The sequence below is a fragment of the Pteropus medius genome, unplaced genomic scaffold, assembly GCF_902729225.1.
Source record: "Pteropus medius unplaced genomic scaffold, Ma_sr-lr_union100, whole genome shotgun sequence".
In the NCBI taxonomy this organism is placed as follows: Eukaryota; Metazoa; Chordata; class Mammalia; order Chiroptera; family Pteropodidae; genus Pteropus; species Pteropus medius.
In genome coordinates this window covers 23,948,352-23,964,610 of record NW_024349803.1, presented here as the reverse complement: position 1 = coordinate 23,964,610, position 16,259 = coordinate 23,948,352, and the positions used below count along the sequence as shown (strand labels likewise).

Genomic DNA, 16,259 nt, shown 5'->3' with positions numbered 1-16,259 from the left:
TATGTATATATAGCAAGATATACATATCGCCATTTATATATAAATATATTACCATATATACAAATATAACTATCTCGCCATTTCTTCATCCATCTCCTTTTCTGAAACAACCAACACTTAGGCTGCCGCGTGTCTCGGCCGCTGTAAACAATGCTACCGTGAGCACAAGGGTGCAGGTGTCCTTTGAATTGGTGTCTTTGTTTTCTTCGGATAGACGTCTAGAAGTGGAGTCGTTGGGGTATTTCTGTTGATAATTTTGGGGGGGACCGTCCACTCTCTTTCATCGTGGCTCCACCAGTCACGTTCCCACCAGCCGTGCACGAGGGCTCCCTTTCCTCCACGTCCTCGCCAGCACTCGTTATATATTGATTTATTGATGGCGGCCATTCTGACAGGTGCGAGGTGATCTCTCCTGTGGTTCTGATTTGCATTTCCCTGATGACTAGCGATGTTGAGCATTTTTCCATGTGTCCATTGGCTGTACATATGTCTTCTTTGGAGAAATGTCTGTTCAGGTCTTCCGCCCATCTTTTAATCAGATTGTTTTTTTGATGTTGAGTTTTATGAGTTCTTTTCATACCCGGATATAAATTCCTTCAATTATATCATTTGCAAATACCTTCTCCTATTCAGTAGGTTTCCTTTTAATTTTTTGATGACTTCCTTGCTGCTCAGAAGGATTTTAGTATGATCTAATGCCATTTATTTATTTCCGCTTTTGTTGTCTTTGCCTTTGGAGTCAGATCCAAAATTCACCACTGAGACCAGCATCGAGGATCTTACCACTTCCTTCCAGGAGTTTCATGAGACCATGGTTCCTGGAGACCATGGTTTCCGGTCTTGCTTTCCAGTCTTTAACCCATTTTGAGTTGATTTTTCACATGTGGTATAAGATAGAGGTCCCATTTCATTTTTTTGCAGGTAGCTGTCTAGTTTTCCCGACACCGTTTCTTGAGGAAGCTGTCCTTTTCTCCTTGTATATTCTTGCCTTTTTTAATATAAGTTAATTGACCACATATGTGTAGGTTAATTTGGAGGCTCCTTGTTCCATTGATTTATGTGTTTGTCTTTATATCAACACCATACTGCTTCGATTATTACCATAAGTTTTTAGTGTAGTTTGCAGTCAGAGAGCATGATGCCTCTGGCTTTATTTCTCTTTCTCAAGCGCTTAGGCTATTCAGTCTTTTGTGGTTCCATACAAATTTTAGGATTATGTGTTCTAGTTCTGTGAAAAATGACATTAGAATTTTGAATAGGGATTGCATAGATTGTGTAGATTTTTTTTGAGTAGAATGAACATTTTAATGATATTAATTCTTCCAATCCATGAGCACATAATGTCTTTCCATTTATTTGTGACTTCTTCAATTTCTTTCATCAACGGCTTACAGTTTTCAGTGTATAGGTATTTCACCTCTTTGGTTAAATTTATTCCTAGGCATTTTTATTTTTGATGCAGTTGTAAATGGGATTGTTTTCTTAAATTATTTTTCTGATAGTTCATTGTTAGTATATAGAAACACGACAGACTTTTGTATCGTAATTTTGTATTCGATAACTTTACTGAATTTATTTATTAGTTCTGACCATTTTTTTGGTGGAGTCTTTAGGGTTTTCTTTATATAGTATCATATCATCTGCATAAAGTGACCATTTTACTTTTTCTCTCTGGTTGGGATGGCTTTTATTCCTTTTTTAGCCTCATTTCTATGGTTAGGACTTCCAATGCCATGTTGGATAAAAATGGCAAGAATGTCATCCTTGCCCTGTTTCTGATGTCAGAGGAAGAGCTTTCAACTTTTTGCCATTGAGTGTGATATTCGTTGTGGGTTTGTCGTGTGTAACCTTTACGATGTTGAGGTGTGTTTCCTCTATACCCCCTCTCTTGAGAGTTGTTATCACAAATGTGGAATTTTGTCAACTGCATTTTCCGTATCTACTTGTATGATCATGAGATTTTTTTATTGTCATTTTGTTAATAGGACGTATCAAGGTAATAGATTTGCAGATGTTGAACCAGCATGCATCCTGGTATGTCCCCCTTGATTGTGGCATATGATCCTTTTAATGTATCGCTGAATTTAGATCGCTAATCTTGAGTGGAGGGTTTTTGCACCCATGTTCATCACAGATATTATAACGTTCTCTTTTTCTGGTGTCCTTGTCTGGTTTTAGTATCAAGATAGTGCTAGCCTCATAAAATGAGTTTAGAAGCATTCCCTCCTCTTCAATTTTTTGGAAGAGTTTGAGCAGAAGAGGTATTAAATCTTTGCATATTTGGTAGAACTCACCTGCGATGCCATCTGATCGTGGACTTTTGGTTTTTGGAGGTTTTAACTAATGATTCGATCTTTCTAGTAATTGGTCTATTCAGATTTTCTACTTCTTCGTGTTTCAGTCTTGGAAGATTGTCTGCTTCTAGGACTTAATCCACTTCTTCGAGGTTGCCTAATGTGTTGACGTGTCATTGTTCGTAGTAGTCTCTTACGGCCCTTTGTATTTCTGTTGTTACCGGTTGTGACTTCTTCTCTTCCATTTTTGATTTTATGTATTTGAGCCTCTTCTCTGTTTTTCTTTGTGAGTCTAGCTAACAAAGTTTGTCGGTTTTGTTTATCTCTTCAGAGAACCAGCTCTTAGTTCCGTTGAACTTCTCTCTTGTCATTTGAGTGTCTATTCCATTTATTTCTACTCTGATCTTTATTATTTTCTTCTTTTACTAACTTTGGGTTTTATTTGTTCTTCTCTTTCTAGTTTCTTAGGTATAAAGTTAGATCGTTTGAGATCTTTCTTGTTCCTTGAAGGAGGTTTGTTTTACTGTGATATTTCCTCTTCGAATTTTCCCATAGTTTTTCATAGGTCGAATTTCTGTTTCCTTTTGAATCAGTGACTATTTTTCCATGATCCCTTACGCAACCCTACTTAGCATTATGATCCTTTCTTAAAGTACTATTTTATTAGGAAGTGCAAGTCACAAAAATGGTTCACGGAGCTCTCTACTTAAAGCCAAAACCACGTGTGCGAGCCTTGCCTTTGCACAAAGAAATGAATTGATCCTGCCCCTCCGCCACCTCGCTGGAGTTCTGCAGAGCCGGGACTGGGGCTAGACCACGGACCTTGGTGGCGAAGACAGTGGACGGTTGAGACTAGATAACTCGTTGTCTTGCTTTGGACGGACTGGAATTCTGGTTTGATTCTACTTAGTCCAGGAGGCAGTGGGGCCCAAGGGTGACTCATGCGGGAAGGGGGGCTGGGACTCAGAGCTGCCCTTCAGAAGCACTCATCTGGCAGTGGTGTGCGGGTCGGCCCAGGGCAGCAGTGAGCCAAAAGTTGGCAGAATGACAAGCCTTTCTTAGGCCAGTGGCAAGTAATGGTGAAAGGCACACAGAAGAAAAAACAAAAAACAAAAAACCACCCAGGGAATTCACATCGACAGCGGGACTCAGGCGCTGACTGGACGAGCCCTTTTCCCAGCCACCGGAACGTCACCCCTTCCTGGGAGACCTGAGATCTGGCTGAGGGCGTTGCACGAAGAGGGAAGAAATCTCGAGCTGAAACGGTTTGGCGTCTGGTTCTCTCCCGCCCTCCCATCGCCCGGGAAAGCGGTGTGCTTTCTAGAAGTGCGCGCTGAACTGCGGCAGGTGTCTCTTTGGCTCTATTACAGTTCTCACATTGTCCGAAGTCTTTTAAACTTGGCTGTCAAAGAGTATTTATGCTCAGGGGATCACTACTTTGCAGATGAACTCCGGCTGCTGCGTTTGAGCTCTTCGTAAAACACGGCGATACCTTGAACTTCTTTAAATGCCGACTAACAAATGACTGGAAGAAGCAAATTGAATCCCCAAGGAGGAATATTTTCATCTGCCCCTCACAGTCCGCTCAAGCTGTGGCCTCAGTGGTTTGGCCGCACTGGGCAGTCTGTGGAATGCTGAACCATTCCTGGTCACAATCGTACATCGATCCAGTGTCAATTCTGTGTGGTTTCGACACCACCTCCACCTTCGTCCTGTCGAAATACTCATAGTAGCTCGTGTTTGCAGTCTCCGATGCTGTTCTCACACTCACAAGGGTCGGTTCAGCCTCTTTGTCTTTGCTTCTCTGTCCCAAAGCAGAAGCCACGAGCTAACTTGCCTCCTGAGTAAGACGAGCCTGGGCATCAGCAGGGACAGGCAGAGAGGTGGCACATGAGGGACCACCTGCCGGCTCCTCAGCTCTGCCAGATAGGTCCTTGAGGAAATAAAGCCTGATGGATTCAGGTCTTCTAAAGCAGTGTTTCTCCAACTGTGGTCTTCAGACCAGCAGCATTGACATCCCTTGGGAACTTGTTAGAATAGCAAATTCTTGCTCTCCACCGCCGACCCTCCTGAATGACAGACACCAGGATGGGAGCCAGAGTTCTGCGTGGTCAGAAACCCTTCCTTCCGGGGGTCCCCAAGCTCACTGGAGCTAGAGAGCACTGGTGTGGCGGACGCTGGCTGTGTCACCTGGATTCCTACTGGGGACTGATATTTGAGGGCTGTGTGCGAGTTTCAAGAAAACTCCGGTGTCTAAATGTCTATTTGACTGTCCATGTTTTTGAGGCGTGAGAAACCGTACGAGACACTCACACTTGTGCCAGTCGCATTCCATGTGCGTCACTTTTCAGCCTCGACTCGAGAGCCTGACATGCTCACAAAAAAGATGCTTTCCTGCTTCAGAACATATGCCTTTTCCCCAGAGAGTATGCACGTCGGCTGACTTCAGACTGGGACAGTATCTCAAACTGTTTTACTGGTACGTTTCTGAGAGCAAAGGAGCGTCAGCGCCTGCCGCTGGGGGCTTGGGGACGCGTCCTGGGGCATCGACCGCAAGGACACGGTTTTGTCACGGCCTTCCCATTTTCCTTTAATACTTACACGAGTTTGATCTCTCTCCCCTCACACACGCGCGCTCGGCTTCTTCTCAAAACAGCATGTGAGATGGCCTTCGAGTTCAATTCCTTCACTCCCAGAAAAAATGCCCAATTCGCCCAATAAACGAGAGGCGAGAAACCAAGGGGGGGGCCCATAAAAGGGGGTGCAGTGTGAGCCACACCCAAGAGCAGCACTCTGGGGCTGCGGGCCCGACTGGAGAGTGTCCCCTTTCCCTCCGACTTCCCACGCGGTGCCACGGAGCCGCTGCCCGCAGAGGGCGGGCGGGAGGCCGAGGCAGGAGCTTCGTTTCAGATGCTCCCACAAGTCCGGGGGGGCACCCCACGTGGGGTCCTGTCCACTCCGTGCTTCACACAGTCACCACATCCTTTCTCCCAAATTGTTTTCGCGAAGATGGTAAAAACGTCTACTTTTGTGTGTGCCACACAGACCGGCCGGAGGTGACCGGGGAGCAGTGTGTGGAGTGTGACCGTGGACCTCGGTCTGGCGGAACCGATTCTGAAGGGGTGGTGACTGGAGGTCCCGGTGACCGCTGTGTGTCGCCCCTGCTCCACTCAGCACTGATTAACCATGAAAACAGTGTCTGGACGCTGGGCGGTCCTGCTCCCTGCGGGGGACCTGGCTGAGGACCTCTCCGGGCCAGGTCGCAGTCGGCGCCCTCTCTGAGGAGCAGTCAGCGGGAGGGCCACGGCCGCCGTGATGGGCGGTAAATACCCATCTTCTCATGGACAGACGTGCTACGTCCTTGGGTCCCAGATCCCCTCGGACCCCTCCCTCCACTGCTGTTCCCCAGGGTGACGTTCAGCGGGTGACAGTTCACATAAGACTTTATGGTCACCCTTCCGTGTCAGAGTGTGATTAGAGGTGCCAGCCAGAGGCTTTGCATCTCAGAAGCCAGAGGGCCATCGGCCACTCCCTTGGGACCCTTCTCTAGGACTCGTGCTTCCTGTTTAAGGTGCATAATCGCAAAGGCTGTTTAGTGCTTACGCTTCCCGCGACAGTTCTCGCTGTTTCTGGAATTACCTAGATTGTTCTCAGTGGATGACATCTATGGATGACATCTATCTCCAAGGTCAGAGAAAGACGCCGACGCCTCGAAAGTCGTTACTGACACATCTGCTGCTCGGTGCCGCGCTTGGTCTGGGCAGGCGGGTGTTCTTTTATATTCCTGCTTCTCCGGAAGCGACTGTCTAGCTGCTTGGCCCCGAAGCCAGGCTCGGTGCGTGTTACCTCAACACAGAGTCCGGGGGCCAGGCCACCGGTCTGTGCTCTCTCCCCTCGTCCAGGCAGAGCCAGCAGCTGAGCCCAGTCCCCGGCCACCTGCTCTCCGTTCCAGCTCTGAGCCCCGGCTTCTGCAGGTGGTTCAGGCTTGGTGCCTGTTTGGGAAAAAATAAACCAGTGAGTGCGTCAGCAAAGGCCTTTTGTTTGTAAATCGCTTAAAAGCATCCCAGCCCCACCCCCCGTCCCACACATCTCCTTGTGTGGGGACACGTCTCAGTCTAAATTCAACCTCCCGACACTGAGCAAAAACTAGGGTAGGTGTTGATAAAACTTTCTGAAAGTTTAGGAGACACTGTGCCGTCGGAATAATCGATCAATTCCCAAACTGGGTGAAACGCGAGGACTGGGGTCCCAGTCTCCTGACTGTTAATTCTGTTATCTTTTTTCTAAACGACACGGCTTGACTCACATAGCTGCAGTGTGTGGATGGGCGAGCACCTGTGTGTGTGTGTGCATGCGTGCACATGTGTGTGCACGTGTGTGTGCCCACACGTGTGCGTGTGCGCGCGTGTGCGCGCGTATGAGCATTCTAGTTCTCGACCCCGCCGGCATCTACCTGTGTGGGGACTAGGAAGCTACCGGGCTTTGTGAATCCCACTCACCTCATTGGTCAAAACCGAATGTCGGATTCGAAGGTGTGGCAGATTCATGGAATTTCAATGCCGGAAGAGACCGAAGTGATCTAGGTCCACCACCTCGATTCCCAGATGAGGAGAATGTCCTCCTCCAGCTCCACATTAAATTCTGAGAGGAACTTCCGGCTTCCTAATGGAACCAGCTTTTCTGAATCCTGAGGGTACCCTGTCACCCCATCTCTGCCACCCACCAAATGCGTGGTTAAGATCTGGGCGTGTAGTTTCTCTAAGACTTCAGTTTCCTGAGCTGTGAAATCGAAGGGCTGGGCTAAGGCTCCTGTCAGTTTTGAAATTTTGAGGGTTAGGAAAGGGATCTCTGAAAACGGGCATCTTTGCTGGCCCTGGGTCAGGACGCGGGAGGTAACGACGCGTAATGTGACTCTAGCGAGAACCAGACAGCCTCGGAACACGTTAAGAGCGTCCATCCAGGGGACAATGACCAGGGGAATTTGTCCAGTGAGCCCCTGAGTTTGAAAATTGTCTGATGGGTGTCTTCTTTTAAAAATAATAACCAAGGCGACGATGTGGATGGATCTTGAGATTATCATGCTAAGCGAAAGAACAGGTCAAGAACCGTGGGATTTTACTTACACGTGGGCGTGAAACTGAATGCAGCCCACAAACACGGCGAACGGAGACGCGTGGACACAGGCAGCAGACTAGGGGTTACCAGAGGGGAGGGGGGAGGTAGGGAGGGGCAAAGGGGCTCAAATTGATGGTGGCGAAAGGAAATTTAACTCTGGGTGGAAATAATAACAATGATAATAACCAAACATCCTTTGCTGTTGGCCCAACGATTCAGACAAAGGCACCAATGAAGACAGTGATGCTTTATAGTTAATTTCCTATAGATTTCAATGCTCCAAGGCAGGAAACCATCACTTCCTTCGGCCTTAATCAGTATCATGTTATAAGTAGCCTCAGTATTTTTCATTTGGGCATGAGAAGCCTCACAATTTATGAAATATTGCATTCCAAGTACGTGTTTACTTCATTTTTACAAATTGCCGATGGGATAGGTACTGTCGCTTTCAGAGCAATTAGTGCGGGAAAACTCATCATAAGAATTCTGCCGCGTCTGAGTCCATATAAATATTGCATGGAACTCCCCAAGGAAACCAAGCAGAGCGGGATAGGTTTGTGCTGGTTGCAGCACATGAGAATTTATTTGCTTTATACGCTGGGCTTTCTCTTTCAGAATGTTGATAGCATGTCGTGTAACCCATTGGATTAATGTTTTGCTCCGATAAAAAGAGACTTTGGTTCTTAGGCGAACACTGCCTTGTCTGTGGGTGAAGTAACAATACTAGCTCTCCACTTCTAAACATGGAGAGCTCTTGCCGCCTCCCGGAGGGAGCCCCGTGATGGGAGTGTGGCTACACGCACTGGGCGACGGGCTGCTCTGCCTGGTTTTGACTCCCGACGTTACCTGTGCGAGGCCTCCGAATTTCCATATTTTTTGTTTTTTAATCGCATTTATGCTATGGTGAAAACCATGACAAGCCTAAATAGACAGACAGGCTAAAATTAGAAAGATGCACCTAGTGATGGCTGTTGTTCTGTTGCGGGAACGCAATGGCTAGAGAATTTTCATTTGATGCAATTTTCATAAACTTTTTTAAATGTTTACCTTTTGACCCCCTTCACCCGTTTCTCCCACCCCACCTCTGGCAACCACCAGTCCATTCTCCCTATCTATGAGTTTGATCGATTGATTGACTTTTAGATTCCACATACAAAAAAGCATACAGTGTTTGTCTGTGTCTGACTTATCTGGCGTAATGTCCTCGAGGTCCTTCCACCCTGTGCAAACAGCAAGAGTTTATTCTTTTTGCTTACTACTAGTGTTCTATTGTATATATATGTTTCTGGGTTCTCCATTGCGTTCCCCTGATCTATGTGTTTGTTTTTATACCAATACGGTACTGTTTTAATTACTGTAGCTTTGTAATGTAGTTTGAAATCAGGGCGCCTGATGCCTCTAGCGTTGTTCTTCACATCTCACATCTTTAAAATGAAGAAATAGGACAAGTGATTCTTTGGTATTTTTTAGGTTTCCCACATGTTTTGCCCGCTTTCACGTCTACATTCAATCCAGTATATTCTTTATGCTCCTTCCTCCTCGTCTTGGACAAAAAAATAAGACATTCCAGGTAGCGATATTTGCTGTGGAAAAAAATTAATTAATTAATATTCTTTTCGGAGCTTTTCTACCCCCTTCAGGACCCAGCATTTAGCTCAACCAGCGTGCCAGCCGAGATGTTTTAGCTGACCTTTGCCCTTGAGGGCTCATAGTATTTACAAAGGTCACATGCTGAGCTGGTGTTGGTTTTCATCCTTGGTGCCATCAATCCATTGGACACTCGTCTTGGCGGCTATTGTGTCTTTCTTTATCCGCGGCAGATAATGGTTATCGTGTCATATTATTATTACACTGCGGAAAACTTGTTACAACTTTAATTTAATAGTTTGTTTTTTTCTGGTCTTTGTATTAATGATTTTCTCCAAAACAAAAGTAATACAGTTAATCGCCTTTGTGTTGTACTTACTGTATCTTGAAGACATTGCATTATTAGTTCAGGGTTTCCCAGCCTAGGTTTTGTGAGCTGTTAATAAATGTTCAGAAGAACGGTGGATGTTTAAAGAGGAGGGTGGGCCGACATTACAGGAGCAAATAAGTCTGCAGTGGCTTCCACACCCTCTGAGGAATCCGAAGAACATTGCCATGTTAAAAAGGTCTCGCAAGTTTTGAAAGGAGAAATTTAAAAATCTGTTAAACTTTGCTTAATCCAGCGTTTCTCAAAGTCATTTGGTCATGCAACCCTTTTAAATTCGGTCATGTAACCCTTTTAAATTTGGTGCAGGGCAGAGAACTTCTATTAACGAGAAATTAATATTCGAAGGACCACGGTTTAGGAAATGTGACAGTATGAGCTTAAACCCAGAGTCGCTTAAGTCACAAAAACAGTGAAACCAAAATAACTGACTTATTTTTAAATAGATCAAAAGGCATGTTCGTTGAGTATAGTTTTTTTCTTTTAAAATAGTTAGCATTCAGTGCTTCAGAGCGCTTCTACATACACTGGCCCTCCTGGCACACCTGCATCCCATGTGTTACCATCCCGTTTGATGGACTAGGGGGTGGAAAGTGAGAGCTTAAATGTCTTTCCTTATGTAACGCAAGTTTGAATTTTGGTGCTCTGGTCTTTTTTAAAATTTAGATTAGGAAACTAACAAAGTAGATGCCTTTTTTCTGATATTCGTGGTCCGTACACCTTTCCAATTATTAAACCAGCCTTCTCTCACAAAATTCAGAAAGCTTTGCAGCCAGTAGCTACTAGCAACGGTTTTGAAAACCTCTTCAGGAAACAAAAAAAGATATAGTTTCATCTATTTGACCACAGCTCTCCTTGGGGAGGCGTGGGTTGGTTGATATTGTGCTGATAAATTACTAACTCCTACCTAGTGACTTTGGAGATGCTAATTTATTCTTAAAATTCTCTCTCAGAGCTCACGAGGGGACAGGCAGTGTTCTCACTGTTTCTGAGAGGGAACCGAGCTGCTCGGCGATTACTTGCTTTGCCCGAATGTCGCCAACCAGATGGGCGAGGAGGACTCTGGGCTGTGGCTTACGCTTCTTCACGGCCTGCTCCAGGGGCTCTTCCTTGCCCAGATTTTAGTTTCCTGAGGAAGCGCCTAGCTTGCTGGGGAGATCTCCCTTATTCACACCGAGTACCCTCTTGACATCAGCATGGGGTTATTTATAATGACACACACATGTGTAAACAAAATGATTAGCTATTCTCATAGAAACATAATTATATCTCTCTAAAGTAATGCATGCGGAAATGTCAGAACCCAGCGACAGAGCGAAGACAATCAGCATGACCCCATTTGTATGAAAACAGTGGGTCATTAAGGCAGAATATCGTACCTGTGGCTCGTTTCCTGATTTGAGGTCACATACGATCGGGCCTCAATGAAGTCTTAAACCACAAAAGTGCCTTTTAGGGCAATTAGTGTCCTGTATGCAAAGCTGAGTGACCTTTCCGCTATTGTCCAAGGACACTCCACGCATTGAGGCTTTGGTTCAGGACAGCAATAAAGAGCAACATTCCAGAACTCGGCCAGCTAGTTCTGAAAGCACAGGGTCCCTTGGCATCCGGGTGCGCCCCCCTCCATCAAAATATCTTTCGAAGATAGAATGGGGTGATTTGGCCAGTCGGTGCCAGTGCCTAGGGTCTTCCTTCTCTAGCTTAGGACACATCTGGAGCTCACACTCGAAAGAGCGGGGTCACGGATGCCTGCAGCTTGGGAGTGTGGTTTCCTCAGAGCACAGTAGACCCCGCAGCAAACCGTTCGACCCCACGGCCCTTGAGTGCTTCTCCGAAACTGAAAACATGAGCTCACGTGTTCATCCGCAAAACGTTCTCCTAATTCTTTAGGAAAAGTAGCACTTTCGAAGAGCGTTTTCAGGCGTGACTGCCTCTTAACACTCGCCGCATCGCCATCCTGGATGAACAAGCGTTTGTGGAAAGGTCGTTCTTAAATTGCTAGTTTGTAGTCGCTCCCTTATGGCTGCGATCATTTTTTCAGCTAATTTTTTTAAAATACAGATTTACATTTATGGGACCAGCCAACCAGTCTGTCAATGTATGCCTAGCGATTAATTTGCTGCAATATGAAACCACCATCTCACTAAAATAGTGGGAAAAGTTCAGCCTCAGAAGGAAGATGGAGTAGGAATTTGCGTTGACAGTAAGAGGCATCGGGAGAAAGCTGGATTGAGACTCAGAAATTGCTCTGTCTCTAAGTAGGGCGAAGAGTTTGGATGAGTTACTTTGTTTCTGTGTGCCAAAGCTCCTCGGTTAATGGAAAACTATCAGATGTACTGGAAACCACAAAGTGCTATGCAAGTTCGTGGCACTGTCCTGTACCACGATGGTTATTATCTACAAAGGGAAATTGAAGGAAGCGATCCAAATAGCTTCCAGGCGCTTCCGGCCCTACTCCCTCAAGCTTGCAGACTCTCTGGGTCTATAATTTGAGCATTTCAGCCCAGTAAGTATTGCCTGGTGCTTGGCGTAAGCTTAGCAAACTCTAAATGTTTATTCTTTTGCTTGAAGATGTGGGACTTCTCTTAATCGACTGTCAGTATACGCTCTAGTTCTCTAGAAATAAGACCTGATTGACCAGACAGGTAAATGCTTTAAATGACAGGTCCCCAACCCCCGGGCCACGGACCAGTACCAGTCCGTAGCCTATTAGGAATAGTCCATAGCCTGTTAGCCACACAGGAGGTGAGCAGCGGGCCAGACAGTGAAGCTTCACCTGTATTCACAGCCGCTCCCCAGCGCCAGCATCGCCGCCTCAGCTCCACCTCAGGTCATCAGGCGTTAGATGCTCACAGGAGCACCGGTCCCTGGTGCCACAATGCTGGGGGACCGCTGCTTTAGGGGACAGCGAAGACCCATGTTTATATTTAACAGGCTGGAGAGGAACCTGTGGGCAACGGTGTGCACATCTCGCTTGCCGTTTCCTTCACCGATGTGGTGGCACTCCAGTGACGTCACTCTCTTTGGCTTTCAGATCTGAGCTACGCCTGGCTCTTCAACGAGTCTCCTTCCTACCAGGATAGCCGACGCTTCGTCTCTCAGGAGACTGGGAACCTGTACATCGCCAAAGTAGAAAAGTCCGATGTCGGGAATTACACCTGTGTGGTCACCAATTCAGTGACGAACCACCAGGTCCTGGGGCCACCCACGCCGCTGATCCTGAGAAATGACGGTGAGTCTTCCAAGCCACGTGGCGAGTTCCGTGCCCTGTGACCACAGGTGCAGTGCGGGAAGTCGGGATGTCATTGGCACACAGAGCTTGGTCGTCTAAATCACACTTAAGAAAAACTTCGCACTTTGTGCATTTGGTATGCGTGTTTTCTTCACTTGTGTAACAAACAAACTTGTGAATCTGTTTTGGAAAACTAATTAGAAAGCTAATTGCTAATCTCAGCAGGAATGGAATGTGGGTTTGGGTGAATACAAATAACAAAGGAATCTATTTCTCGTTTCTTTTGCACTGAAATTGTGTACACAGGCAGAATGAAGTGGGAGGTCGAACCATTAGGTGATTCATCATTTCCATGTAGTTGAGTCATTCCGTGTCCAGAAAGAGGTTTTAAATTATCCGCATAACGTCTGGACTTAGCACACCGAAGGCGTAGTTCCCACCGTAGTGAAGTGCAGGGCTGTCCGGGTGAACTGCAGACGCAGATTTCGCTGCCCCACACTCTCGTGAGACCACGTCAAGAAAGCATATGGAGTTCAGCCGAATGACCTGGCCGTGTGTGGTAATGGACCACGTGCTGTTTAAAGTGGACCTTAGCCCGCCTCGCCCGGCACCGCCCACGCCTCCCCCCTGCCCCCGCGTGAGTCTTTATGTTCCTTCTTCTCGACATGCTTTTCCTCCGCTTAGTCTCTTGACCAACTCAGACTGGTCGTTCCAGAGTCTTCAAATATACCATCTTCTCCAAGAAGTTGTCTCCGGCTGACCCCGTCTCCCGGCTGGGCTGTGTCTTCTCCGTGACCTCCAATAAAGCCTATTCCAAGAGCCCTACTCTGTGTCGCAGCCACCCGTGTGTTTTGCTGTCTCCCCAACTATAAACTCTCCTTTTAAAAGACACATGCATTGCCTTACCGCCCTGTGTCCCCGGCCCCTAGTGTAGAACCTGATACATAGCAGATGGGCAGCAAATATCTGTTGATTAAATGAAAACAAAGTGTTAAGCCCTTAGGTAATGGCTGACGTGATGATTTAAGCAGTCACGGTTTATGTGTTTAAGTTTGATCCTTTTCCAATCCCTGTCCCATCAAGTATACGCTTGAACCTCCCATCACGAACAGGATTCCCTGGACAGGTGAGGTAGCCGTCACCTACGAACGTCAGTAACGAGCATTCGGTAGGCGCTAACTCGTGGCTGGGTGTTCAGAATTGCACCTGGAGCATCTCCTTCAAACCCCAGCAGTGGTAGGAGGAGACTCCTGCTGTAGACCTGACAGGTGAATGAACCAGGGCTCAGACGTGGTACATTACGAGCCCCAAAGCCCCGCAGCGGGCAAAGCGGTGGCTCCCAGATGCACGCCGGGCCCCCGGCCTCACTGACCCCAGAGCCCAGCGCATCGATCCCTCACATGGCCCTTTCCATCACTCTATGTCACCGCTTTCCTGAGTGTTCGAAGAAAAACTTGGCCAATTCAAGCCTGGAACTCAGATTTTCGTCCAGATTGTCTCCTCTTTGACCTGGCACCGAAAGAACTGAGTGCCAGGTGCTGGTGGGACACTGGGCCCTGGCACGGGACATCTGCAGATACGCCCCCTGTGCGGGGGTCTGAGCATCCCCACGGCGTAGGCCGCACAGTGGGGTTTCGAGCAAATAACGTAGATTTGGATCAATCATTCATTTATTCATGCATTTAACATGTATTTATTTAGCACTTGCTGTGTGACAGTCACAACTCTGGGTACCAATGAATGAGAACGATAAAGCCCCCATCAGATGCTTGCATTCTCCCAGAGGGCACAGGCGAAAACAAACAAACACAAACAAAAACAAGAATCTGATTCTTTTAGATGGTAAGAAAATAAGCCAGTATGGTAACACAGAGTCCCAGTGGGGTGGACTGTCACCTTAACAAGGGTTGTCATGAAAAGCCTTTCTGACGAGGGGCCGTACGAACCGAGCCCCAAACGAGAAGAAGTCAGTCCTGTGAATAGCAGAGCGAGGGGCCTTCCAGGCTGAGCCGATGTCCTGCGCAAAGTCCCTGAGGCCTGGTGCAACACGCAGCACACGGCGGAGCCCGGAGAGCGAGCGTGGTTCCAGCGTGGTGAGCGGGCCGCAGGGCGGTTTAGGCCGAGGTCAGAACCGATCTTGGAGGTCATGGAGAGAAACCTGGGTTTTATTTCGAGCGTGATGAGAAGCCCGTGGGGGATTTTATGCAAGAGAGTCGTGTGTGTGTTTAAAACCCTGCTTAGCTGCTGTGGGAAGTAGGCTTCAGAAAGTGAGAGCGGACACAGGCAGTGCAGCGGGAGACGCGGGCAGCCGGCAGGAGCGGGTGGCGGTGGACAGGCGGGACGTGGGTCGAGGCGGGAGTCATTCGCAGGCGGGCCGGGCTGAGGCGACTTGCCGACACGCTGGCAAGTCGGAGGAGAAAATGAAGGATGACACGTAGATTTCTGGCATAGCGGCTGGGTTGATGGGAATGTCATTTACCGAAATGGCTTTACCAACAGGCTTGGAAGGGCACAATCCGGAGTATGATTTTTGTCATTATTTGTAAAGCTGAAGTGTGACTTCTCCCTTGGCAACAGGAGAAGTCTTCGTTTTGTGGTTCCTGGTCTCTCTCTCCATCTGAGTATTCGTCCGGTACATTTATGGGTCCCCGTCCGCTTGCTGTCCCCCGCACCAGTGACACTGTGATGCGACGCAGATCACAGATTTCCCCCGACCTCGTCCCAGGGCCCAGTGCTCGCCACATGGCAAATACTAAATTCATACATCGGATTATGCCGAATTCTATTAAATAAAAGCGAAAAATCTTATCGGTTTAAAGCCTAAGGTAGGCAAGGGACCAATTCTGTCGGAAGCTATCACTGCTCTTTCTCCAGACCTAAGGGTGAAGAGACTTTTCTAAAAGATGGGCTCCCCCGGCATTTGGTACAGAGTTATTTAAAGATACAGCCCCTCTGGCCTCTGCACGTGACACACTCACAGCAAAATGTCTGTTCGGTGGTGGGCCTCACGTCAGTGAATCGTGTGCACAACGCAATGAAATACTGACTTCAGAGCCCCAGAGCGCGGCCGACGGGGGACGTCACGGGGTTGCTGCTTCAGAGAAAGGAACAAGGTCTCAGACGGGACCCCAAGAATCACCCCGCACACGTCGAGTCGGCGGCCGCCTTGCGTTTTGCTTGGCTTTTAGGTTCATCTCACCTTGTCCCGCATCTCTTCACAGAGATGACAAATACGTGTTATCAGAGTGTTTTATCACAGAAGTAGTTGACGAAGGGTCTCGTTCTTCAGTAATTAACGCCCATTTGTTCTTAGTTTCCATGAGACTTGCCCAGTGAAAATTCGTAGTATGTTTTTCCCATTCAGGCCAGAGAACGTGAAATGGTTACTCAGACTCTGTCACTAAACACAAAATAGGGTAGCTCGCTGGCTCCCGTCTGGAGGCAGGAGCAAAGGGGAACGGAGGGGACGTCCTCGTTGAAGTCCGCTCTGTGAGAAGACAGCCGACGGCGTCATCGCCCGCGACGGCTCGCGTCTGGTGGCTGTGCGGGGCGCCAGGCGCACGGCGGGTCTGGAGCCGCACGGTCGTCTCGATCGCTGCAGCCCGCTCAGGCAGCCGAGCTTCTGGCCTGGACGGGACGGGGCGGG

The 16,259-nt window shown here is 47.7% G+C and overlaps 1 protein-coding gene across 1 annotated transcript in view; it reads left to right on the top strand.

The window, feature by feature from the left end:
* Positions 1–16,259, top strand: part of CNTN4 (contactin 4) — a 741,173-nt gene that overhangs the window by 569,136 nt on the left and 155,778 nt on the right. The window contains exon 8 of the mRNA XM_039837970.1: positions 12,416–12,613. Coding sequence (XP_039693904.1) covers positions 12,416–12,613 — 198 coding nt within the window. The remainder of the gene's footprint in view (positions 1–12,415; positions 12,614–16,259) is intronic.